The 21,500-nt window shown below is 34.3% G+C and overlaps 2 protein-coding genes and 1 long non-coding RNA gene across 5 annotated transcripts in view; all 3 read left to right on the top strand.

The window, feature by feature from the left end:
- Positions 1 to 395: 395 nt before the first annotated feature.
- LOC117239626 (UPF0454 protein C12orf49 homolog) lies at positions 396 to 2,162 on the top strand. Of its 3 annotated transcripts, XM_033505347.1 has the most exons (5): positions 396 to 560; positions 796 to 984; positions 1,101 to 1,346; positions 1,421 to 1,636; positions 1,718 to 2,162. In XM_033505347.1, exons 2-5 carry the CDS (start codon positions 877 to 879, stop codon positions 2,135 to 2,137), a joined length of 990 nt encoding a protein of 329 aa, XP_033361238.1. In that variant the 5' UTR covers positions 396 to 560; positions 796 to 876; the 3' UTR covers positions 2,138 to 2,162. The 3 variants fall into 3 exon arrangements, with proteins under 3 accessions (XP_033361238.1, XP_033361240.1, XP_033361239.1); XM_033505349.1 differs by lacking the exon at positions 396 to 560 and having other exon boundaries at positions 857 to 984; positions 1,077 to 1,346; XM_033505348.1 differs by lacking the exon at positions 396 to 560 and having other exon boundaries at positions 859 to 984; positions 1,072 to 1,346.
- A 1,038-nt stretch (positions 2,163 to 3,200) lies between these two features.
- LOC117239649 lies at positions 3,201 to 4,499 on the top strand. Its single transcript, XR_004494502.1, has 2 exons — positions 3,201 to 4,089; positions 4,183 to 4,499. It is a non-coding gene; the product is annotated as an uncharacterized LOC117239649 (long non-coding RNA).
- A 4,424-nt stretch (positions 4,500 to 8,923) lies between these two features.
- LOC117239722 (beta-3 adrenergic receptor-like) overlaps positions 8,924 to 21,500 on the top strand; it is a 92,249-nt gene continuing 79,672 nt past the window's right edge. Inside the window, exon 1 of the mRNA XM_033505527.1 lies at positions 8,924 to 8,938. The gene's annotated coding sequence lies outside the window, so the exon portion shown is untranslated. The remainder of the gene's footprint in view (positions 8,939 to 21,500) is intronic.

Raw genomic sequence — 21,500 nt, 5'->3', positions numbered from 1 at the left:
TTTCCCAAATCAGAAAAATATTTTATGATCGCAAATCGTATTTTTGTTTCATATCAAAAATTAAACTTCAGAACTATGCATTCAGTTTCTATAATCGAAATTAAAAAATATGTATTAGAAAGATTAATGGTAATGCGACACAAAAGAAGTCACAAGCTTAATTTTATTAGTCATAAACTTTTAGCAATATGAACCTATTTTATAAAATAGTAAATTTCACATATGTATGTACATACATATATGTATAACTGAAATTTAATTAGTTCATAATATCATATTTTTTTTTTATTTATTTGTTGAAATTACAATCAATTCTCGCGTTGAGAATTTAATATCATATGTTGATATCAAATTGTTAATTCAACAAGCAGTGACATCTAACATAAAGTACTGCCAACTTTACTGCCATATTGAGCAGGCCAATGCACTTCTTATATCACTATTTGGACATTCGGTGACAAGAACCTAATAAATTTTATAACGAAATATCGGTCTGTCCTGTTGATTATACAATTGACTGATAAAAAGTTTATGTTATAACTATTCACATTTGAAGATGGGTAAGCGTTTCACAAAACGTTTGCAATGTGACTATAACAAAAACAACATAACCTACAACATAACAACATAATAATAAAAAAAAAATTTTCCACACTTTCTTTATATCAACTCATGTCATACTGAATGTAATTTGTATATCAATTTACACTTTGATATTTTTCATGCGATTAGCATTTTTAATCACACAAAATTTTATAGCAGAAATAGTTAAATAAAATTACTTTGTGCTATCAGTTACAATCATGTGCTGGAATAGAAGACTGGAAATTTAATGTCGAATAAAAATACGAGAATAAATTGCAAAAAGTGGAAAGAATGCCGAGTTGTGGCAGCCTGTTCAGGATCATTAGACGGCGCCTCGTACTTGGGCTCATCTTTGCTTTGTCTCTTACCTACTGCGCCTTTTCACTTTTTCGTAACGAGGTAAACAATATCGGAAAATTGTATTGAAATATATATTATAAGTATATGAAAGTTTGCATGATCAAACATATGAATTTTAATTTGGAGTTTAGAACAGAATATTATCTGATCCCTAGAAAAAGACATTTGCTTTGGATAATGATCTTGATGACATGGACCCTATGCTAATTAATGACAATAACGATGACTTAATTTCTGATGATGATGCATTATCGGAGCAATTGAGAGCATCTGGTAAACCACCACTGTGGCAGATGGCAATCGTTGATCAAGGGACAAACGAGAATCCATTAAATGTAGAAGCAGTGTCAAATTTAAATGACACCGATACTATGGTTCATCCTTGTCGTAATTCCATACAGGTACATTACATTCTGGAGTAATGAAAATAATATGTTAAATTAAGTGACATTCTGATTTCTTATCGTTCTGATAGGGTAAAGTTCTAATAGTAGATGAGCGTGGCATTGTATGCTCTAGACAAGAAATTTTGCCTAATGGTTGTTGTAATATGGAACAAAAAGATTCTAATAAAAATGAGGATACATCAACTATAGCCAAGAAAGAGAGGTATAGCTGTAAAACATGTAATGCTCAAGGGTGCTGTGCTATCTATGAATATTGTGTTTCCTGCTGCCTACATCCTGGCAAGGTGGCTTTTAGTTTTTCCTTCTTTTTTTTTTTTTAATTATAGAGAATAACAGAAGTATTAATGACGCATTGTTATTAACAGCAAATAAAGGGGAGGAAGGATGTGCTATTAGGTTTACTTAGAGACAATCATAAAGCACACAGGGACCAAGATGTAGTGAAGAAACGGCTTCGCAATCTAGACCGTTTCCAAGTTTGTTTGACTGCGTGTCGTACTTCCAGCGCAAGCGTCCGGCACGAAAATACCTATAAAGATCCACATTCGAAGCATTGTTACACTCTTCAACCACCATATTCACATCAAAGACATCGTCGTGATGTTGATTCATACAATAATAATGACGACAACTCTGTTGTCGTTGCATCTTTTTCTGTTATGCCATTACTTACCCTCTTCTCTCCTTTCTGCCTACTTATACATGCAAACAACAATTCGCTTTTACTATCGTGTAACTACCGTTTACCGATGTTTGATTATTACTTTCACGTACAACCACCTTGAAATATAAGCTAAATTTATCGTATAATGTTTTTGATAAAAATGATTGAGATCAGCGTACGGGGTTAGATTTGTAAGGTTATAGATTCTGGTAGCTAATGCTTCAGCGAGGAGGAAGTTTTTCATTCGATTCCATTCGATTTTACTCACCTAATTTTTATTGATAATAATTTTAAAAACTAAAAGCAACGACTTGACTTTTATTCTTTGGTTTATGACATATGTCTGAATATAAACATTTTATTACTGAGTGATAGCAAGAAATGGATTGCTTCCATCTTTGTAATCTATTCATGCTTGATTCACGAATTATAATAGAAAGAAATGAAAAAAAGCCATGTCGTCTGGTCCTATTTTGGGGTATGTCCGCCACGTGGTCATAAGTAAATTTTTTTAAAAGAACTATATGTATTTCGTGATTTGAAGTGACAGATTATATTCAAGTTTGTATAAAAATGTGTTTGAATCATACGGTGAAAGTGGTCTGATTCTACAAATCCAAACATATGTGTGCCAGGAAGCAACACCCGGAAAGGAAAATGATATAAATTCCGAAAATTGAAAACACAGAAATCGAAGATTAAGCAATTCCTTAAAGGAGGAAGAGATACAGTAAATTGATATTTTCAAAAATTAGATTCGAAAAAATTTACAAAATTCTTATAAAAGTTTTTATTTAGCTCCTCAAGGTAAAAGGAAATCAGTATTGATCTGAAATCAATTCAAGTATTAAATTGGAAAATTAAAAGTGTTTGAATGATATCATAACATTTGAAACATTCACTTGAAGATAGGTTTATTATGTTACTTAAGAACAAAAATTACTTTCGGACTGGAACAAATGGCACCGGTTAACCGTAACGTTTTATACACTACTCGGCAATATTTAGCCATAAATCTTAAATTTCATGCTACGAAACTTAATGATTCTAAGCATAAACTTTCATTATATTCAACATTTTATATTTTAATTTTCTTTAAATTTATATTTTCGAACAAAAATTAAATTTTCGGCTATTAGGAAAAATTTGAAGAAATTGTATTGTTGAAAAAATAATAAGAAATTTTGGCTTTTTTAGAAAAAAAGGAACATTTCATATTTTACAATAAGGAGATTGTATAAACTCTAATTTTCCAGTAAAATACTTGATAAAATCGAGTGTTCTCGTATTCTACGAGGACAAAAAGGAAATCGATATTACTTAAAGCACTAAATCCGATATTAGAAGGTTTTGTAATCAGCATACTGTACATAGCCGTGATATTTGTCTCGGTGAAAGTCTCCACACATCGAGAATACTTCTATTTTGTATATTTTCACGCAAAATTTCGTCATGGTTTATTTTCTTCACATCGTTCATCATAATCAAGCCTTTACATGGATTTCATCGGTGGATTACATCGATTGTTACATCGGTTGTTAATCATAACGTCGTCACTAATCCGGGAAGATAATTACATATATAAGTATCAGAGAATTAAGATCAGCCCCCAAACACGACGTCTATGACGATGACTAACGAACGAAGTAGCTAAATCAGCTACTGGTGGAATACAATGATTCATTTCCGATTGTGGGGTAATGTAATTAACTATTTAAATTCCAAGCTTACGCTGCTGTTGAATAATTAAGCAAACAATATGTAATGTTTGTGCACACGCATTGATTGTGGCTGATAAAATTGGAATTCCGTGGCATATATCGACATTCTCCGAAATTTTTGAATACGTCCTATTATTCATGTTGCTGCGTATTTGAAATGTCAGTCATTTTCAAAACTGTTTGCGGCTGGTTTATATCGTAAGAAATTTATTTTTATTTCTTTTGTGTCTCGTAAATTCATTTTATTTTATCGCTTATTGATTTATTTGATTTTGAATGTTTTACGGAGATCGGTGTACTTTTGGTGTCATCCGACGAAGATCTCTTTTGGTATCAAACGAGAGACCGGCAGGTATTTATTTTTTCCATAAAATAATAGCTGAATTGACCTTAGTCTGATTCACCTTTTTTTTTAAATATAGCATTTCTGCTATTTTTTTTATAGGATTTTTATTCTGAGATAATGCTGAAACAAAAATATATAAACGAATTAGATGAAACATTTTCGAAATTTCATGAACGGGATGAGATATATATGTATGTAGCAAGAAAGAATTTAGTAAAGTTTTATGAAAGGTATGATATTATTTTTTATTTTTTATCTTTTAGTAACTACTGCAATGAATAAAAAAATGATTCGTTAGAAATATTACTCTTAATTAGGACGACAAAAATAAGTGGCTTTAGAGAGAGATTATGTAGTCAATAAATTAAATATCATCAAACTAAAATTTCTCAAAAAAAGAAAATATCACAGAACAAGTGGTTCGTGTTTATTTTTCTCTCCACAAAAGATTTTCTAGACGAGTTGTAGAAAGTATTTCCAACATGCAGGCTGTAAACATGTTTGCTTGCGGTCTAGCACTATCTTTTTGCGATAACTGCATCCTAGATCAAGCTGCTAGTACTTCATTAAGCTATGAACAATTTGTTTCTCATTCCCCGTTTGAATTTCGTTCAGTGATATTTAAAACTGATTCTATAAATGTCGAAAGTTGAGCTCTTTCAATTTAATTCCATCTTTCCTTCCGATTGAAATAACATTTCCAAATATAAACGAAAATGGTAAAGTGACCTATTAAAGTAGCTGACAATAATATTGGCTTTTCCGTAAAACTGTCGTTTTTTCGTTTTTAACGTGGTTTTTGTTATCAAGGAAGGGAGAAGAACATTGGTGTATGTATGCACATAGATCTTTATATCTTTTATTTATCGTTCTTCAACCAATTCAAAGTAGTATCGATATAGTTTTCGTAGATACGTGTGTCGATCATCGAACTACGATATTTTTAAATCTTTGTTACTAAAATAGTAAACAGCTAATATTTACATATTGTATCGTTCGAAGAAGCGGAAGTATGAGTTCTGTAAATAATTATAATTTTACGACACTCGTATTTTAAAGAAGAAGCTATTTTTGAATTGGATATTTAGCATTCAGAGCAATTTCATTTATCAATTGTAATAATGTTTTTTCATTTATTTTTTATGTCCATCGTATTTCCAATAACCAAACGTGCCATGAACGCTACTTCCGAAAGTATTACTAATGACGCATAAAGGTTCCATTCATCGAGAATCAACTAAAAGAATTCCCTCGAGTTTTACCTAATTAATTCGGCGGGTAGGAAAGTGCAGCGTTACATTCGAACACAGGTACACATGCGCAGATATAAACACGTATACACATCGATTTTCGAATGTCAGTAACTATAAAACGAAGTCTAAAACGTGAGTTCTGTTATTCTCCATTTCTCTCTTATTTTGGTTTATTGAACCATCTCATAAATTTTCTACCAGCTGTTGCCGAACGCCCACTATAACCACGAAAAATCTCAGGAGACGATGTCTCTCTCTCATTTCAACAAAGAAAAGATCTTTTAATATTTTAAGGAAATATTTATCATACCGTTGAAACGGGAAATCAAGTATGTCATTAATGATTCTTTTCATCTTCTTCAAAGTTAAGAAACTTTTTAGCGACTGAAAAATATGATTAATTCAGAACGCTGTGAAGAATGCAGCAGAGTTAATCTTTGATATCTTAATTAGTTTAAACGATAGAAATTACAAGGAAAGAAGAAGTTACCTTACTTTTTCAACTTCTCAATAACAACATCGATCAGTGTCCTCAGTTTTCTTGGCACGATCGGGATTTCAGATTTTTTCGTTGTGTCAAACTCTTTGTGGATTCACAGAAAAAGGGCGTGCAGTAAGTGAACAATCCGTTCTGCTTAGAAATCGCGGTTCCAAATTGCAGTGTCGACGGGCGGTCTTCATTGGAAATGCAGATCCTCCTCTTCTATTCTTTCTCGTACGTCGTCGGTACGGAACAAGGACAGTGGGAACTCGAAAACGTAGAAAATCGAATTGCTAGGATATCTGATGGATAGCCTAGGTTCATTTCCATAACTTCCACCAACGGTAAACCATAACGTCACGAAAACAATTAGTCAATGGGAAGTGGACAAAGTTTATGTCGCGGTCCAGTTATACTTTAATAGAGTCAGGGCATTTTAAACTTCCATTGTCATCACTAGATATAGGTCTATTGTACCTCGAAACTATTGTTCAAATTAATCAGACCGGCTACGCTTGTAACTTACAACTATCTGCCTTCCGAGTCTGAATTGAATTTGGCGAACGAATCAAGCAAATCCTTGAACGATCTTCTCGAATGATAAGACCACTCTTTTTCGCTTCATCGCGATAATTCTATTGATTTTCATTTTGATTGTTCAGAAATGGCGATTTGAGATGTATATACTTTTGAAGATAGTAAGGGTATAATTAGAAGTTGTTTCAATGATGTTGGAAACATTGTTTTTTCGTTTGACATAATAAAAGTGAAAGATTTACAATGGATATAAGTAATTTTCGTTGACCCTGTCTTCTTATTTAAATTGCCTTCATAGAATGTCATATTTCTTTCATAATAGTAATATCTATCTTCATTAACGATTAAGAAAAAACGTATCATAAAAATTTAAAGTAGGAACCTGCAGTATGTAATATCAATTTAAATAATATATGAAATTTATTAATTTATATGGTCAATTTCATTGAGAAAATATGTAGGCATGGATTTTCGATTCATTTTCGACAATCGACTTCATTTTATTTATATTTTAGTCACGCATCATAAATACGGTACTTTGCACATGTGCAATTAGTACTTAAAATGTATTAGATCATACATATTTTGTTGATTTATGAAGAAGTAATATATAGGGTGACCCCAATTTAAATGTCAAGACCTTTTCACTTCGTCCTGGGGACAGTCGCGGAAAAAGAAACAAAAACGTTTTCGTTCTTTTAATTATTTATTTACACTTGTGTATTCCAAGAGACCGAATCATAGCTGTAATGTATCTGATATCTCCAGGGCAATATTTAGCTGCAATTAGAACGATCAATGTTTGATGTAATGCTTGCATTGTTGCAGAGAGCATTTTGAACGCTCTTCATAAAATAGACGATAGCACGAACAAATAAGTGTAAATAAATAAATGAGCAAACGAAAATTTTTTTTCTTTTCTCTTTATTTACAATTAGTTTATCGATCCCTTACAGGTTCCCGAAGTTTTGACATTAAATTGGAGGGCATGCTGTATGTATTAAATACGTTAATATATTATTAAATAATCGACTTCCGTGTACGAACGTGTACCACAGAGTTTGCCGTAAGTTTGGTTGGAAAAATGTTGTTTTCGAACATAGATACATGCATAATGCAAAGAAAGGTTTCCTGTTCGAGTGAATATGGTAAAGTACGAGCTATTTCATAAATTTTCAGTGAGCATTGGGAATCGACTCGACGAATAATATATAGGATTCCTCATTGTAGGGAAACGTTTATTTTGAAATAAAAAATTAATTCAAATGAGATGTAATGTGCGATTCTGAATTTCTCAACACCAATAAAGGTTGTATAATTCTTTTTGTGTATTTATGGACATGTATATTTGTAATTTCTTATATAATCCTATTGAAGATTCTTCTTTAATTCTATTTTTAAGATTAGATAAAAACTTAACGTATCTATCTTGTAGGTCCAATGTTGGAATAAATTCAATTATAAGAAAATTGTACAATATCTTGATTTCTTCGTTACAGACTCCCTCAGTTTTTTAAATAATCAACTCACTATCGAATCTTTACCCTTTTAAAAATACTACACATACAAATGTGCATGTATACATAGAATTAATTTTTTTTTGAACCAAACGTAATTCTATATAAACAATAAATATTATATAGACAATGGACATATTTATAAAAGGATTCCATACACTCATTGTTTGTAATACATATTAATATGTTTTTGAATACATCATAAATAATGAATGTTCTTGTATGTATGAAATCCTTCCTTAAATGCACGAATGTATTTATCATACAATTTATTAATTCTCAATCGAAACAGGACGACATGTATAAAAACAGAAGATCTCTAAATAAATAAACCCAAAACAGTAATAAACCGAATAACGAGTTAACTTATCTTCTCGTGTTAACAGGTTTGGACTACCAAGAAAACCGTCTTCTTCAAACCGCAAAGAATTGATTCTCGATCCACGTGCGCGATCCACAGATCGAGAGAGGTAGCTTCCCTCTGCTCTTCGAAACACACAGAGGCGCGCACTGCGCGCGTCGGTGTAGGCGTCGCGACGCCTCGCGCCGACGTAGTTCTCGCAACCAATCTCCCTCTCTCTTTATCTCTATCTTTATCCTTCTCCACCCTTGATTCTCTCCTCTCCATCCGTGTTTCCCCGGCGCCCGTTAAATCCAGCACGTGGCATCAAAGGGAAGATATACGGCGGGGTGGTCGCCTGTTCCCGGCCAAACGGCGACGACCCTCGCTCGTCGTCGCTCCTACTCGCGCGCGATTTCGAGAATCCGCTCGGACGGAAGACACGAGTCGATCACCGCCGCTACCTGTCAGCCTGCTTTCCGCGCCACAAGACGGACCCCCGCCAAGGGGAGAGACAGGAATTATTCAACGACCGCGCGACGCGCCAGCAACTTCTGTCGTGTTCCTCTGTCGAGTGAATTTGTCATGTCGCGGTGAAACAGTCAAAATATATCACCGATAGACACGAATTTTTCGTGTACCTTCCGGACGCTATGCTCGGCAGAATCGCAATGGGCTGCAGTGGTTGATGGTGGTAGCTTGGATCAAATTATGGGACCATCCTCGGGTGAGTTTCTGATTTTTCTTTCTTTTGGATTTCCATACGAGTTTTATTCGATTCTTTTGAAACTATCGATGTTATAAGACGATTTTTGGAAAATGGGTCTTTCGTTCCTCTTTATGTTGGAGGAGGGAATAAGTTACACACAACTGGTATGTCGTTGCCTGGCTCAGGGAAGATCATTTTTTTTATAATTTCTTTATAATTTTTTTACAAATCCCTTAGAATCTCTTTGAGATTTTTTAAATATTCTTTCTGAAGGATAATTCATTTGAATGGTTAATACGATACTTTTTAGCATGACATATGTTTGTAAGTTCAGGATTAATCTTAATACTATCGAAATTTTGATTTCGTAATGCTCCTGTTAATAGAATTTATAATTTTGTCGCAATAACAATGTAGATTTTATCTCTTTCTAAGACGATTAAGAAGGAAGTAAATGAGTGATTTAAATTCTGTATTCTGTCTTTGTATTACGTCATTGGCTCCAAATGAGTTAAAATTACAGTCAGAATGCTTTAGATCGTTTAATGTTATTCGAGTATGGAATCTATCGTATTTCAATCATTAAACTATAAAATATATTACTTTCGGATTTATCAGAGGATCTGTCAAGAAGATTCTCTTTACATTATGTACAATATGTTCAATGTGGAAGATATTCTTTCTGTTATTTTTCTGGAGAGTTCTGGTACGAACGTCGAATTTGATTGAGTCTAAAATCGATAATCGGATCCGGACGTACCAAGTTCCGGATGATCAAAGGGATCGACGCGTTTTTCGGACAGCTGACATCTTCTTTCTTGCGGGAACCGCAGCAACGTGAAATAGTTCTCAGTTGAGTTGCACGATTCTTTCCAAGCTTCGACTTTTTTTATTTTAGGACGCGCTACGAAATAGATCGACGTGATCCGATGAACGCGAATCTTGTCTGTGTGGCTACGACAATAGAAATATAACCTTGTTTATGTGCAGAGTGTAGCGATCTTCTTGCACACTTCTTTTTGCTTTTCTTTTGAGCGCTTTTTATAAAAAGAAAAGAATTTTTTATATAAAATTTGGGAGAGGAGGTTTGCTATATAAAATGAAATATTTGGGTACAATTAAACATTTTAATAATCGACGTATTATATTATTCCAAAGAAACGGTTGTTTTCTTTATTATTCCTTTTTAATTTATTTAGTAAATTAATCAGTGACGTGATAACATTGTTACTAATCTTTCTCTTTGAAAATAATCGGCTTTAATGGTTATTATGATACTCGTCAGAGTGTTTTTGCATTACGGTCGTTTGTAAACTCAGTTAATCTTCGTAATGCCACTGAAACTTTTTACTTTGTAATGCTTCCTGGAATTTATAATCTTGTCTCAGTGACAACATAGATTCTATTTCTCTCGCAGAGGAAATTGAAAAAGAAATTCATCTGTACATTCTATCTTGTTTCGCGATTCTCTCCTAACTTTTTACATTTTTTATTCGCCATTGTACGATGTTTTCCTAGCTTATTCGTGTATCGTTATCTTTCATACTTCCTATACTTCATACTAATTTATTACATGTCTCTTTGAACAATGTTAAGCGATAACTTTAATTCTCTTTTCCTTCTATTGTCCTTCTTCTATTATTTACGATTGATCAAACACGTTTTTTGCTTATAAATTTTCTTTTCTATTGTCATGGCCATGACACTGAAATTTTCTCATACATTCTTAACGTCCATTTATATTCATGCAAATTCTCTTTTTTATCTTTTTACCTAAAAATTGAGTAAACGAGTAATTATACCTCGTTCTAACTTTCTTTATTTTTTCTACTCATCTGTTTCCTTTCTCTATATTATCTTGCATATTGACTGTTATTCTTACGACATTAATCTTATAAAATTAAATAGTGAGAAAATGTAAATGCTCCAAGGAAATAGTAACAGTAAATAATAGATTAAAATACACTAATCGCAGATCAGTAGCCAATAACGTCAATTTATAACAAAAATCACTAATATTTCAAAACTTACAAAAACTAACTACTTTTCCAACTAAGTTTCTATTAGATTTAAACATTAGATTCAGCTAGAATCAAACATACGATAAACACTTATTATTCACGTTATAGTACCACGCCAGAATAATTTACTTATAATTCAATTTATATACTTATAATTCAATGAGAATTGATTGTAAAATTCTTCCAAATAAAAAAAAAAGAAGTTTCTATAACTTTTCGACTGGTTGTCATCGTGTTTTACAACTTACGACACTTACAACTAATAACATCAAAATTTACAAACGATATCTTCAAATTCAATAATTCATTAATGTTACTAAATCGTTACACGTACGAAAGAGCTTAATAATCCCTTTTACTCATTTCATTCTACTACATCGTCCATACATTTTTTCCACTTCTTCTACCACTTATACTTCACATTCCAATGAACAATACGGCTAATCCTCAATAAAGGAACGTCCGCGCGCAAAAGCGTGCAAACAAATAAACTCACCACCTCCGCGTCGAAGCCTTCGATTTAAACGTTCTTTGGTAAATCGCTTCGTTGACCGGACGGTCCGTCGATCGGTCACGACGTCCACGATTCACGTCGATTTCTCTTTGGTGAGGTGTTGAGAAAATCCTCGACGGTAGATCGATTCGTTTCGAAGAGCGTTTCCGCGGCGATGGAAATGAGTTTACGGAGGCAGGCAGACAAAATCGATGTACACCGCGTTAATAATACATACAAGCAAGGTCTACAACCTTTCGCGAACCAGCCTCGATGTAAAGACGTTCGCCTCTTCTTCCTTCCGTTCGAGCTTTTTCCTCTTTTTTTTCGCTTTCCACGATTACGTATCACAGGGGACGTTGCAGCAATCGAAACTTTACGCCCGCAGAAGTCAAGACTCGTCTGGTTTACATTTCAATTCTGCACGGTCCGGTGCATCCCTCTGGCTATTCATCTCTGACCGGATTAGAAATTTAGATTTCTCCAAAGATTTTGCAAAGAATTCACTTCTTGTTCCGGAGGAAATTAACAGTTTTGGAGGAATCTTGGAGGAATGAGAACAGATGTTATGGGAGAGTATGGAATGATAAGTGGGGCGAGGAACATCGCTCTGAATTCCTTGATATTTGACTTGTTTTTGATGTTTGATTTTCAATATTTAATATTTAGCTTTGGGCAAACTTTGAAGTATGCAGAGCAAATGTTATACAGAATCATAGATAGATGGAAAGTTGTATCTTCTGGATTTGTTGTATTCTTCATATTTCATTTTTTATTAATTTTTAGTTGAATGTAGGAAGCTATTATGCTGAGTGTTTGTTGTAATTTCATTCTTTTTTTTTAATTTATTGGTCGAAAGTTTCATCTTTTATCATCGGTGATTGGAATTGTGAAAATGATTTAAATCGCTTAAAATGTTTGTTGTGTTTTTAAGCAAATAATATTATTTCATATAAGGTGGATCATATGGTAAAGAGAAATATCAAGGTTTCAGAAATTCTCTATTTCATATGATCGATGGAATCAAATTTTATTTTAAAGTTCTTTCGAAAAAGTACAATAAATATCTTTAATAACCCGATAAAAAGAATGCTGTATGAAAATTAAAATTTCACTGCGAGCGCAAGTGATAAAACATAGAAAACAATCGATGGTCAGACAACACGTTAATATTAAATATTTGACGTAGTTAAGACTTCGGATCAATAACTAGTTTTAAGTTAACTCTTGTTTTAGTTCTTTTTGCACAAAGGTAGGAAATAAGTACGTCGCAGCTAGTTGCTTTGCAATTTTTACTTTAATTACATGCTAATTAACTACTCGTTGCTTTAATATCAATTATGAAATAAGACGTATCAAAACCTCTGTCGTTTTACTACTAAGCCGAACACTATAATTAAAGTACTTATATGTCGCACACATTTTTATTTTATTTGAAAGAATTTTACAATCAATTCTCATTGAGAATTATAAGCAAATTATTATGGCGTGGTACTATAACGTGAATAATAAGTGATTATCGTATGAATGTCGCATACATATATACGAAACGTAGTAATCCTGAGAATAATTCCACGTTAAAACGTAAGAGCATAAAATTTAAAATAAAAAGGATTCTACGACAAATAAATTCTATCATGTTCTATATCCAACATTAGTTAAAATTCGTTTAGATCTTATTTTCAGAACAGATTTGTCAAAGTAAAAAAATTATCTGCCTGGAAACTTGTACGCCACTATATCGTTATTTCGATACTAAGTAGTCTGTTCATACTATCCGATTATTAATTCTTAGTTTTCAAACCAAAGCAAGAAACTATATAAATTTCAATTTTACAAAAAACGAAGTTCCGGTTATATAATAGAGTGTTAAGTAAGTAATCTTACGTAACTGTAATTACAGTAGTTTGGATCGAACTTGGAAGATCAATGGATAACTCGATGCTTGTTTCGTTTTCGAATTTCATCTACGATTATTTAACGCGAGATTCTATTTTTAACCGACTTATAGTTACGTATGCCCGTAGATACGCCGTGTCCCACAGTTAAATGATCGGAGTACGCGTTCGTATTTCTCGCGAATGGGAAGAGCCAAGGATAGAGAGGGTATGGAAGGCAGAATTCCGTGGAATGTGATTATACTTGGTTCGTTTACGAAAATTAGGCGCAGCTAAGTATTTACGTGTGAGCGACTGAATGCTTCGCTTTATGGTTCAGTTTATTGAGCATTGTCGGCAGTTGAATTTACATCGAGAAACGGATCCGAGATTTTCTTTGTTATCTATAGCGACTACAGTGACCACTATCAACGTGTTCGTGTCCGTTGCCACAGTTATTTTTATTATCAACACGAGCCATTCAAAACATTTCAATCTTTATTTTAGCTTCGCTGGAATATATTCGCGACATTTCGCATACATTTCTTTTTTAATGTGAGCTAATCTCCGTGAGTTTGGTTATTTTATTAGGTGTATAAATTAATTTTGTAATATTTTTATAATGCTAAATTTATCATCGATGTGACGTCATTATGAAAACTAACAAGTTCTAAGCTTCCTGTTTAATTTTAGTTCCATTTTTATCGATACAATGAGCTATCTGAACTATTGGATAATAATTTTAAAATTGAAAATGATTTATACAATTTAATGCCATTCGGTGTAAATATAAAGTCGAATAATTGTTATTTTCACGTTTACTTCCTCTATTACGCTGCTCTTCGATATTCTAATAATTTGGGTAATTAAATAATTTAAATTTGAAAGAAACACTATCAAAAAATATTGATTATTTTTCTTTCACAGGGCTTTGTGATTCTCTTCGAGTAAACAATTGTTGTTTCCAAGCTTCGAGTTGATAGCATAGAAAATGGTGGGATACTGGGAAGTTGTAACGAACGTATTGAACGTGAAAAGTTATTAAACCTCGTGTGTCTACATTTTGGCTATTGAAAAATTTGGTATCGAATAAAGAGATATGGCTAGATGAAAAAAAGAAGACGAAGTTACATTCGGTAAAATCGAACGCTATTAGGGTGTCAAATTCAATTTTGCATTGGTTTTTATTTCCACCAGATCTCTATTCAAGCGTAAGGTCGAAGTCAATTAACTGTTCTAATTTGTTTTATGCTACACTGTCTCTTGGATATCAGAACAAATATTCTGTTTTATTTCATTCCAGAAGAAGCTAAAATTCCCATTTAAAGCAATCGTTCCTCCATTTCAAAACGATCCCTTATAATTGTCTTTAATTATATTTAAGGATCCATCCATCGTCAATATGGATTAAAAAATGATCTTTTACAATTCTATTGTAGTATCGTGGACAGATTGCCTAAGAAATATCGGGTGAACTGTAAACAATGTTGCGAGAAATCCCCCGACAGGCCGAAAGGGTTGGGAAACTTCAATGGGCCAAGCCCAGAATGCATCGTCGGTCCTTCAGTCGAATAGTTACGCGGAAGAAGGCCTGCGTGATCATGATTGCGGATGGTTATGAAACATGTACGTGATGGGCGTATGAAAAAAGACAAAAAAGAATTAATCGGTAGTCGTTAACTAAGAGTCGAGTTGTGGGGAGTCGAGAGTTGAGTAGCCGAGTCGTTATGAGTTGTAAGCTATTAGTTGTAAGTTGTGAACTACCCATTTAGTTGTCTTAGTTATAGCACATTACTGTATTTTTAGTTCATGTTAAATAACGATAGATCCATCTATCAATAAACTTATCATTTAGGATAGAAATTATTGGAAACCTTAATTTCTAATATTTCTGAATAAATAAAATCCTATACTATATAATTACGAAGCAACTGAATTATCCTTCGCCTAAATCTGTACCTCGACAATTTGATCGAAATAAATACCTGTGGCGGATGAAAAGAGAGTTTAGCGTTTCGTCCCGGGACTACCGGTGGACTCGTCAGTAAGGCTATGCGCGGTAGTCCCTGCCTTAGACGTAGAAGGAGTCTCGCTAGGTGCGGTATTTGTATCAATCGCTCGTATATTCGACCGCTAGCGAGTTAGACAGACTCGTTGTCGTCGTAGCCCTCTAGTGTTGGCGGTTGGTACCAGCGGATCGCCCGGCAGGTGTTGCGCCGTGTTGATGCCTCGACCTGTCGGCGTCCTGTTGATACCGATCCGCCACATACCTTTATTCTGGAACACCTTGTACACTTCCAGCTGACTATTTGATATTTATTCATAGCATTGTTATTGATATTCAACAAAAAGGTACAACGCGTAAGAGATTAAAGTAGAGAAGGTACAATCCCTTGTTTGTATGACTAATAACATTCGTGACATGGCAAATTTTATCTCGCACCAAGTCAAAAATCAAAAATTCATGTTTGCTTTGTTTCGTTTGCTCTTCGTGAAGAAAATAAATTGCACGAAGAAAGCGTGATGGAGGAAGATCAACGTGGTTTCTCGGTAAAAAAATAAAAATATAAAAATGTCTGATACTAGAGCGAGTAGCGTGGTTCGACACAGAATTATAGACGTTGCATTCTTCCACTTCGCAATATAAAATTCCTTCAGAAAAGCGGTGTTACGCGATACCAGACACGATACGCCTGTTCTGTTGTCTCCAAGACGAATATCGAACGGCGGAAACGCTCGTAAACTTCAGATAGAATAGTCGCGACCAGTAATTCACGGTCGTCGGGCGAAAAACTTTGTAACAGGAAGTGGAGGATTTCTTATTTCGTTGTTTGCTCGATGCAGTAGATACGCCAAAATAAATATTTTAATAACTTCTAATAAATTTAAGACTAATAAACCGCGTTTCTCTATCATCCAAATATATTTCTGAGTTTAAAGAAAATAGGTTTGAAAGAACCTTTGTTATAATATACGTGATTGCTCGTTTAAATTTTAGATAGTTACATATAGTTCTTTTTCTCATAACGAAACAATTAGTTGGTGGGCAATGATCGATTTTTTCGTTAATGGAATTACATTTTCATTTTACATCTAATTGGATTTTCATTTCATAGGCTGCGGTAACTGATAAGAATCTCAATTGAATTTGTCGCTTGCCTTGTACGTCAAGTACAACGAATAATAGTACCTTATATACCTTATATCTTCGTAATCATTACCATGTTTCTTACCTTTTCTAACTATCACATAGTAGAGCAGGTACTAAAGTACATACATATGTATCTATTCGAATATTCTCTTTAATGGATAGATGTAACTGTGCTCGATACCTTCATTTTCGTCCCATTGTGTCTCTTTTAGTATTCAATTTCATACTCACATTTGAAAAAAAGAGCTCCATAAACTCTTAAAATTTAATTCAACGTGTGTGAAACTTTTCTCCCCATTTGCCTTTCTGTTTATCGTATAACCCTTGGCCAGCACTCCAATGATTTTTTAATTTCCCATGAATGCATAAAAGTCCATAGTTTAATTATAATAAAATATGAATATAACATATTACAAATTATAGAGTTACGATGAAGTTTTTAACTGAAAATAAAGATCACCCCTAATCTCCTGACTGAGCAGGTTTTGTTATAAATGAAATTATAATGTACGATTAAATAAAATCCAGAAAAGCTATTTAAAAGGTTAGACAGAATCAAGTTAAGCCAAATGACTGTGCTTAAATGATTCATTTTCTTCCGTGAAATATTCCTCCATCTCTAACTATCGTAAAGATAGAGTTCCATCCAATTACACGAACCACCTTGTATTTATCACTTTACCGATGCAAAACATCCATTCCACCAGTCATCCCTCCGGATCTCCAGAGAGATCTGAAAGATCAATTATTCACGTTGTGTAACCTTGGAAGAACCATTCGCCCGATTCAAGAGGCAACTCACCCTCTTCCTTGAGGTCAACCATTAAATAGAGAGAGGTGAGCAAAGACCCTGTTGAAACAAGTTTTTCGACTCATTAAACCCCGGCGCGGTTCGTGCACCAAACAGGCTAACAAACCAGGTACACTGCTTGTTTATCCCACGTAGAAGGGTGGAACGATCGTAAACGAGTCACAACGACGCGTATCTACGAAGCGTAAGAAAGCTTCCTGACGGAAGAACGCATGCTGGATAGAACGAAATGGAAGGGTTATTCTGTGTACACCGAGAGGCGAGTTGGCTCGGATACAGAGCAAACTACTTGGCCAGACAGTCGGGCACCTTATTCTCGATAAGAGAGGACGCGGACGTCTGCTGAGACCGATAGTCGCGCCAGATACGCTTGAAATTCCTCTTCGTTCTTGCGGCCGTTAGCAGTGCACGTTTCCTGTATGCTCTGGCTTAAGACGAACCTGGAGGTCGCTGAACGAAGTTATCGGAGATGATGAACGACATCGTCGATCGACTGATTTTAATTGGTCGTTTGAGTGTCGAACAATTACATGTCTTATCAATACATTTGCATTGCAATTTCCTTTCCAGTCAGTTTAGATATTAGATTATCGAATTTTTGTCTTTTAATATCGCAGTTATGATGACGACGATACCTGGTATTTCCGGGTATTCTTTGTACAATCATCGACATGGACGAACGTTGAAGCGAAAGTACACGAGTTCGGCATTTTCGAATTTACAGCACGTGCTGTAAATGCCACTGCTCTGAACTCGTCCGTAATATTTTCTCGCAGAAACTTGTCCAATGTTATTTTATTGTGACGTCAATGGTGTAATAATTGCATCGCGACGTTGAAGTTTACTACTTTTACTACTAATGATAATAACAATACAACAAAATAAACAGTAACAAACAGTAATAAATAATATGATTAAAGTCCCATAACGTAAAAACGATATAATAATTGTCCAATGAAAGGGATTTGTATTATCCGTTCTGATTGCTTGCGTGAATTTAACTGACTCTTTAAAGACAATGCCTCCAGTTTCATATTGTATATGTATTTACCAAATGTCAAGCTGGACAAATTGTAAAGTACAAATTAAATAATAAAAAAAAAGAAGAAAATGTGTCACGGAGACGGGCGGTTATCCGCGCTACCTTGGCTCCAAAGATAGTTATGTCCAGATATTTGTGCTATAAGTACGAAACTGATTCTACCAAATGTCCAAATCGGACAAATTGTAAATGTAAACAACTAAATAAAAAAAAAACAAGTACGAAACTGGCATCCTTTCACTGACTTTCATCCTTTCTGTTCAAAGTGTTGGCGGTACCGAAATTGAAATCACTTTCATGTCAAACCGTTGGCCACACCAATCGTTCTTTTCTTTATGAAATCTCAAGGTCAATTTTTTAAAAGTATTATAATACATAGGATGACCAAAGATTATCTCAAGTCATAACTCTTTTACATTTATTATAAATACTAATTAATTAAGTCCTAGTACGTTAAATTTCGTAACGTTTAATAGTACATTCGCTGTAACTGCAGGGAAGCTATCTCCTCTCCGAGTTCGATAATTTTGAAATATGCTGTGAAGCTCAACATATTCGCAGAAAACTGTCGCTGCCACTACAATGAATAATTTTGTCTACAAATGTTCATCCTTGGCAACATATGCGTCAGTAGTATGCGCGGCGTGGCGCACAGGTAAAATAACTCGAACCTAATTCTTATTTTCTGTTTGTAATTTGCATATGTAGGTTTGGGTTAGCTGTCATCTTATCCGGTCGTCGCATCGCGCCTGTTAGACGACCGGTAACGGCGATCAGCACTGATGCATACAAAATCTCCTATACGACTATAAAAATGTTGTACTGAGAAAATAAAATGTAAGGCTTGATAAAGAGATAAAACTTGATATCAACATTTTCAATCTAATAATAAGTGTTTGGAGACTTTTGAGCTAGGCTGTACTTACACATTTCGTGCAGTTCACGGTTTACCAATTCACACGAATGATTCATTAACAACCCGACCAAATATCAATCAGTATCTCTCGCACGGATCAATACGTGTTCTTGATCACCTCTGTTACCGTAGCTATCGTGTAACACGTTTACACGTATCCTTAATCAGATCACGATGGAATTGTAATCGTAAATCAAGCTACCCTCTCTTCCTCTCTCACTTTCTTTCTTCTTCTCTATTCTCATCGATCTATCAGACACTAATGACAGGAGGGTTAAGGGTTGTTCCGGAGTATAGGTGATAGCCCGTAGAGAACTCATAAGGGTCTTATGCTCAATTTACCCATTGGCTGAGGGTGAGCGATGTATATAATCTAGCTTCGCCGGACCCACATCCAGAACTTCGCCTAAAACACGTTCGAGGGATTTATCTGGGCTTAGAGATGGACTGTGTTTATTGTCGTCTAGAATCTGTTTCTTTGATTCGTGATATCCATCAATTTACATCGATGAAAAAGTCATTAGAAGTTTTGTTCGAAATTTTGCATAGTTCGTGGATACTTCTGAGTGAATAGTGAGGTTTTCTTCAAGATTGGCAGGTGATTTGCTGAAGTCATAAATCAATTTCAATATCTGTACAAAAAATGTTGGCTAAAAATAGATTGTACGAAAAATGTTAATAAAATTTTAATCCGCTATAAAAATACGTAATTTCATTAATTTTATGTTATACCGTAAAGTTGTATTATATTTAACAATATTCATTTGAACATGTATTTTGTGCATTTTTGCATCATCCTCCATGTTCTTATTCGTACATAAAAATCTGCCCTCTAATGATCATTATATTTTCGATATTTTATGTTATCTCTATATGTGATACGTACTTTTGCATCTTTTACTCTTCTGAAATTCTGCCGTAATACTGTTGTCGTTGTATAACATTGCATCTCCATAAAAATCGAGGACTTCCAGGTTGTTGCTTGTTTTGCCAACTTCTCAGCGACTTATTTGTTCTCCTTGCTACCCATTAAATTTCGAGGTTTCGCCACGAAATCATCAACCCTCTTCCACATCCTTATATACTTGCGTGCTCTCAAAGTATACAATTAGACGATCATACGCGGAAACGTGTCAAGGCTACCTTGTAAAAGGTTCGCACACGGAACAAGCCCCTCTGCTGCGTCTAATGACCAGCTACGTCGACTTTGTGTATTTCCACGAACGCTAATGCATTAGTTTGCTCGGCAAATATTTAGAAGAGATTCGCGATCACGTCGATCTCGATTGCCGTTTCCGCCTTTTTGACGCTGGTCACTCGATCGAGCTCGAGATTTATAGCCGCCAAGCGAATTGCGTGTTTGTAAAGGAAATATCGATGCAACGTTGTTAACGATCGTTGTTTACTATTGGGCTTTGTAGTGCATTAGCTTTTCATCGTCTCTCTTTGTTTTTCTATCTCTCTATTGTTTTAGCTTGTTTCATCGAGTCGAGTATACTATCGGTTAAAAGGTTTAGGTGTTATATACGATACCCCTAAGGCTATGCGCGCACTAGCGACAAAATTGTCGCTTTAGCTGTTATACGTATATGGCGTTATGGGAATAAAAAGAAATTGAACTTTTGATTGATGTGAACGAGAGCATAGCGCCATATATGTATAACAGCTAAAGTGACAGTTTTGTCGGTAGTGCGCGCATGGCCTAAGGAGAAATACTGGATTGCCATGAAATATAGAGAAATAGCTCCAATAGGAAAGAAAGAATAGAAAGTTACCTTTGAAAATATTAGATTTATAGATCTTCCTTAAGACTTAAATGGATAGCGAATCAAGTTAAGTTTCAATAGGAATTACGTGGATTTGCTTATTTATGAGTTTACTTGAATCGGTAGTTTAAAAGATAAATTTCTTCATATCATTGTTTACCTATCGACTTGATTAATATATAATATATAAAAAATGGCGCATCAATCGATTTCTTATCACAACTTACGATGATTATATTATAGATTAACCATGATTTTCTCTGCACGTGATTTGTTTTATTACAACGATGCAAGTAAAAGAAATATTTTTTGTTAATTAATTATTATTAAATGAATATTTATTCGGTAAGATGTTTGTACCAGATAAGTTTAATACCTAGTCGAGCAATTAACGAGCTAATGTATTTTCAGGTGCAGCTCCCCTTTTCCTTTGATTTTCATGAAAGATAAGATGTTACAATACTCAGACCCTTATAAAATTACAGCGTTACGTTTCTAACGTG

The sequence above is a fragment of the Bombus vosnesenskii genome, unplaced genomic scaffold (assembly GCF_011952255.1).
Source record: "Bombus vosnesenskii isolate JDL3184/JDL3185 unplaced genomic scaffold, Bvos_JDL3184-5_v1.1 scf7180000014105, whole genome shotgun sequence".
Lineage (NCBI taxonomy): Eukaryota > Metazoa > Arthropoda > Insecta > Hymenoptera > Apidae > Bombus > Bombus vosnesenskii.
The sequence above is the reverse complement of the archived record's forward strand: the minus strand, read 5'-3'. Positions and strand labels throughout refer to the sequence as shown.

What these genes read in the sequence shown, in the direction of transcription:
- LOC117239626 (XM_033505347.1), top strand. Translation starts at nt 877, where the DNA reads ATGCCGAGTTGTGGCAGCCTGTTCAGGATCATTAGACGGCGCCTCGTA. An exon ending in TTTCACTTTTTCGTAACGAG is followed by an intron (nt 985 to 1,100) that starts GTAAACAATATC and finishes TCTGATCCCTAG; the next exon opens with AAAAAGACATTTGCTTTGGA. An exon ending in CTTGTCGTAATTCCATACAG is followed by an intron (nt 1,347 to 1,420) that starts GTACATTACATT and finishes TCGTTCTGATAG; the next exon opens with GGTAAAGTTCTAATAGTAGA.